We start from the raw sequence: 5,904 nt of genomic DNA, 5'->3' as shown, positions 1-5,904 counted from the left end.
TTTTTAAAAATTTTAATTCATTATAGGTTATAATATTTAATTTTATAAATATTTATTATGTATTTATTTATTTATTTATTTTTTTGCCAATTTGAGTCGAACACGAGTGAACAAACTGTTGTTCGTGTTCGGCTCGTTTACATTTTGAGCTTAAAAATTTATTCGTGTTCGGCTCGTTAGGCTTAACGAACGAGCCGAACAAAAGTTGTTTAACGAGCTGAACAGGAACTGTTCATGAACAACGAGTCAAATTGACAGCTCTATCCACTACTAAGAAAATTACCAAAATAAAATAAAATAAAATACAAAAGAAAGATTTACACATATACCACTCAATTCCTAGGTATTTATATATCCAACACCCCCACTTTTAATTTGTATATGCTTACCATCATACCTATGCATGAAAATGCGTGCTTCACTTTTTAAAAGTTGAAATGATGGTATTTTTTATGTTTTGGGGCATTGGGGGGTATAAATATAAAAAAAGCAAAGTTCGGGTGCTCGAAATGTAAATACATAGGAATTGGGTAGCATGTATGTAAATGGCCCAATAAAAAAAAAATATTGTAGCATGCCCATAAGGTGCATTAACTTATAGAAATATCATCTTAATTTATTATTAATATATTATTGTAGCACTAAATTCTTATAAAAAATTCACTATGACTAATTAATCTTAATTAAAAGATGCAGTCTATTAGGCTAAGGGATGTGAAGGACCGGATCCCGTGTTAGACACTCATTAAAATTGATGTCAACAAATTATTGAAGCACCGTTGGTCTAACTTTAAAATTGGGAAATTTTAGATACATACCCCTCAACTCCTATAAATTTACATATCTAACCCATAAACTTCAATTTTTGCATATAAGAAACCCTGCACTTTTAATATAGTGCATTTCAATTTTCAAAAGTTAAAATAAATATAAAAAATTAAATTTAGGTGTTAATTATGTAAATATATAGGATTTGGGAGAGAGGCATGTAAATGCTCCCTTATAATTATTGCAATTTGATTTTTATAAATGGACGTGGATTGGGTGGCCAATAAACAATGCGGCGAAGCTTCCCTAGTTAAGCTGAATTCCGTAAACCTCGCACAAAAACAAATAAGCTTGATGAATTCATTTATTTTTCTCCAACTAAGATAGAAAAATCAATTAAAATACTGGAGGGGACGCCCCCACATATGACTTATTTTGAGGAGAAAAGCTTTTAATTTGAATGGTTTTGGGAAATTTACATACATACCACACAATTCTTATGTATTTACATATCTAACGCCCAAACTTTGATATTTATATTTATAGCACGTTGGTATCATAAATCTATCCAAGCAACTTTATTTTAATTTTAAAAAGATAACGAAACTGGTATTTTTGATGTGATGTCCAAGATTTCAATGTTATGCAAGTAGATGTGAAGTGTTCAATATGTAAATACACAAGAATTGTGTAGCATATATGTAATTGCCCCTACCAAAATGCTTGTCATACAAGTTTTGAGCTGAAAATGACATCTAAAGTAGATGAAGAAGCAGGAATTTTGAAGCAGCACTTCAATTGACCACAATCAACTTTTCAAATCCGACCCTATAGTTATGAAAACAAAGCCCCCCAAATTAATTGTTTAATTGTTTACTTTGAATTAAATGGTGGAAATTGACAAACTACCAAAGCCAAACACCACCAACTTTGACAGGATCAAAAGTCGCACAAACCTAAGACTAATTTAGAAATTAGGGTCTTACGAAACTCTTCTTCCTGTTCTAAGTTTTCCTTCTAAACAAATTTTATGCATATAGGTAAGAAGTGATCAAAGAAAAAAAAAAACTTAAGCATTTATATGCACACCACTCAATTCTTATGTATTTACTTAACTTGTGCCTAAAATTTACTTTTTTATATTTATGTCAGCTAAATCTTTTATATGTCATCAAAAATATCGCTATTTTAACTTTTAAAAGTTAAATACAGTTTTTCATGCGGAGATAAGATGATATAAATGTAAAAATCAAAAGTTTAAGTGTTAAATATACAAATACAAAATAATTGACTGGTATGCATATAAATCTTCATTTCTTGTTTGAAAAGTTAAATCACATGCTTATGAGATTATGGTTGATCATTTGATGTGGCAAAGTTTATGTTGCTACTACATTATGTAAGGCTCGTTGGCTTGGCCGTATTAGTGCATTCTTTGTCATAATACCAAAAATGAAAAAAATATTACATATACTATATATATGTGTGTGCAGAAGACGAATTCCTTTGTGAATTTGACATGTCGTCCGTACAAACATATAACAAACGTAATATTTCCTCCAAAAAATAAAAAAAACTACTCCGTTCAAACGTCCGCAAGTCCTGGCAGCTAAGCACCGGCCTCCACATCAGCCGTCGATAATGTGTATGACGACGCGGCTGCCTGAGATTGGCATCCGGAAGTGAGATTATCCGGACCGAATATTTTTTCCAAAAAATGATACCATCTCATCAACCATTTGCTAAAAAAAATTTGCATCAGAATATACTGACCAATGAGTGTTTATGATGGGTAATATGATCATTAGATCTGTTTTGAAATGAGTGCAACATTAATTATCCATTGATCACACTCATCTCAAAGTAAATTCAAGCTTCATATGTATTTTCTACCAAATTCTAATCCAGTTATTTCGACCGAATATGTTTGTTAAATATTATTACGTGAACATCAAACTATAAAAAATAAAAATAAGAAATATATATAATCATTATTGATTTCATGACAATGTTTCTGTTAAATAAGACAGCAGTGAATCAAATCTACTCCCATCATTTGATCAATTCGTTACTGTTTGAAAAATAGATCGAATCATTATCTGCAGCTAGTCCTGATTCCCTAATTCCTGTTTCTCGACACAGTGGGATCCAGAAGAAGTGGGAAAAGATTCGTAAAAGTCAAATCAAGGTGAGAAGATGAATTACCAGTATTGGCACCAAAACAAGAGCTGCTCTACATCAATCCTGCTGCTCTCCATAAGCTTGAAGCATTCAAATCCAGGGTATGCATATCCAAGCACCAATCTGCAAGAACATAATCCAAATATTTTTCAATCGGCAACCACTCTTCTCAATCCGATTTCACAAAATTAGATAAAATAAACTATGGTTTCCTCAAATAACTAGATCTAAGAGATCGAAGAGCTCACACTAGAACTCTGGTTACAAACTCGCCTAACATCGATCAAATCTCAGCAATTCCCAAATCTGCCGGCAAGAAAACAGAGGGAAAACAGCATTAAACTCAATTGTATTAACAAATAAGTACGAAGCTTGATAAATAGTATATACCTTCAAGATTTCTTGAAATCCTTTAGGGTTTTTTATCCGCCTTTGCAGAAGAAGAAGAAGATGATGATGAAGAAGAAGAAGAAGGGAATGTAGAGATTCAAGAAATACTCTGATGATTCTGTAAATTACAGCAAATGATTCCCGTATTTCTCTCTTTATATATAAACTCCGTAGAGTCTGAAGAGGAGAAGCTGAGCAATGGCGTCAAGGGTGAGGAAAGCGAAGTTGTTGCTTCCCCGCGACGCCTGCAGAGAAAAGAAAAGGAACAATTATATAGAAACCAACCAAAAATATCTATTTACAATTTTACAACCTCTTTCATCCATTGTAAAAGTTGAAAATTACACATCGGCATTTGACGAAAATGGCGGTCCTTGTTTGTGAAAGGATAAGAGAAGGAGGGTATTTTCGTTAATTTGCATTATATACCGTTATGTGTTGGCAGCCTAATCGAGCGGAGTTTAGCTTGATGGGTTAGGAAAGTTAGACCGGTTCGTTGTGGGCCCGGGAAGTTAGTTGAAGGGTTGAACCGGCGGTCTGGGAGGAAGGTTCGGTCGGTCCAACGCGGTCCAAATGTCGCAATCCTTTGCCGTTTCAAGGAGGGAGGGGTGGAATTTCCTTTCGGTTTAATGTTGTTTAGTTTGTTCGGTCAATAGCATCATAGATTTTGCTAATTCTATTTTATGACTTTTCAAATATTTTGATAAATTTATAGAAAGTTTTATTTGACTTTATTGCTTCATGAAAATAGATAATTTTACTTAAATTAAGTAGGTGTGTATTTACTTATTGAATAATTAAATTTTAATTTTTATATTTATAGCACTTAAATTTTTAATACCACATCAATTATATTTAAAGAACAAGTAATATTCTAGTTAGATCTAAATACTTAAAACTCTTTATATTATTGAAATATTTTGCTCTCATGTTCTCTTATGTTGTTTGTTGGATTCATGATTATAGTTGAGTCGGCACAATTTAGATGATGATATTAGAGAAGAGAAATTGAAAAAAATAAATGAGTGTTTTGGTACACCGTCTTCGGAATATGGTATTGCACAACATTCAAGATGATGCACTGATGTGTTGGGTGTTTTGTTACTCCACGACGTTCGTTGACAATGTATATCATGATTTTGCAAGGGGTTTCGTTGCAATGAGCACGGGTAGGCTAATAGTGGTCAATGACGACCAACGAGCGGTGGTTAGCGATGGTCCACGAATGCAAAAGCGGATGGCATTCATTGAGCCTTCATTGTAGAATGCTGGACTCTCCTTGTGTTCTAGCTCCAAGCTCCGGTCTTAGTCCCCACTTCATGGAGGCAGTAGGGCTCCATATACAAAGTATGCGAGAGACCTTTATTCAGATGAGAAAGGAATTTGTATCATTTCATTGGATGACCCAGAGATATTATCTGAAATTGATAATATTATATTGATATTTAAGTGCATTAACGATGTTAGAATTGAGTGATCATAAATTTGGTGAATTCGTTTCATTAAGACGCTTGATTTAGCTGTAAGTTTGTCCGATTTGAAATTTGTTTGCTTTCTAATTAACCAATCAAATTTTTCAAAAGCAATTTAATGACTTGATCTGAGCTTGATATGACTCAAATTGGAAAAATTTGGTGTCATTGTGTTCGACTCGTTGACACATTCATTTGACTATAAATTTATTGAAATCAAACTTTTGAATGATTTTTAATTTTGATTTGAGTATTTCTCACACAAAAATATGATTAAGATTTGTGTGGTGGTTTGAGATTTATGCAAAACAATGAATTTTTTTCAAGACTTATCAAATGTCTTAAACTATTATTACTCTCAAAGAAGGTGAGGGATGAACACAAATAAATTTGGTTGATTGAATTTGGCTTCAAAACTATACTTTGATTTTTTTATTTTTAAAACATCAATATTGTTGTGAGATATACCGGCTGATGTAGTGTATATATAAATCAAACAGGAGAACGATCGACAAAGCGAAAATAGAACGAAAAAAATTCACACTAGAAAATAGTAACACAGCAAAACACACAGATTTACGTGGTTCAGCAAATTGCCTAAGTCCACGGAGTTGCAGAGGATTTTAATACTTGAGGAATTTTCACAAATTGATCGTTTCGACTTATAAGAGGAATCTCTCACTTCGTTGCTATCTCTTCTTCTCTCTCCGTTCTTGTCTCTCTACACAGAGATACACTGAAGAAGCTCTACACCGAGTTATGCTGAAGAATATAAACTTACAAGAGAAATTAACACAAATTCTCTTCTGTGACAAGCCACCAAGAAAAAGTCAAGGGCGAACAATCTTCTTCTTCTTCTTTCTTTTTCCTTCTGCCAAGCATGCACACACTGCTTACACTTTTCTTCCTCTATCCCAAAGAAGCCCGAAGAAGAACACCAAAAATCGTGACTTAATCTGAAAGAGAACCGTGCTCCCTTCATTTTCTTCCTCTTCTGTCGCAACTTAAAAGAGGCGAGGAACGGTGTCGTTTTGCGAATCGTAGGCAGTAGTTTGCGTAACTGTAAGGTCGCGGTCACGACCATTGGCGATCG

At 33.5% G+C, this 5,904-nt stretch overlaps 1 protein-coding gene across 1 annotated transcript in view; it reads right to left on the bottom strand.

Annotated features, from left to right (window-relative positions):
- Positions 1-3,584, bottom strand: part of LOC110019859 (putative HVA22-like protein g) — an 8,474-nt gene extending 4,890 nt beyond the window's left edge. Inside the window, exons 1-3 of the mRNA XM_020717718.1 lie at positions 3,340-3,584; positions 3,198-3,255; positions 2,974-3,072 (exon numbers count right to left, since the gene is read on the bottom strand). Coding sequence (XP_020573377.1) covers positions 2,974-3,072; positions 3,198-3,229 — 131 coding nt within the window. The 5' untranslated portion in view covers positions 3,230-3,255; positions 3,340-3,584. The remainder of the gene's footprint in view (positions 1-2,973; positions 3,073-3,197; positions 3,256-3,339) is intronic.
- Between the last annotated feature and the right edge of the window lie 2,320 nt (positions 3,585-5,904).

Source organism: Phalaenopsis equestris, unplaced genomic scaffold (genome assembly GCF_001263595.1).
Source record: "Phalaenopsis equestris unplaced genomic scaffold, ASM126359v1 Scaffold000084, whole genome shotgun sequence".
NCBI lineage: Eukaryota > Viridiplantae > Streptophyta > Magnoliopsida > Asparagales > Orchidaceae > Phalaenopsis > Phalaenopsis equestris.
The sequence above is the reverse complement of the archived record's forward strand: the minus strand, read 5'-3'. Positions and strand labels throughout refer to the sequence as shown.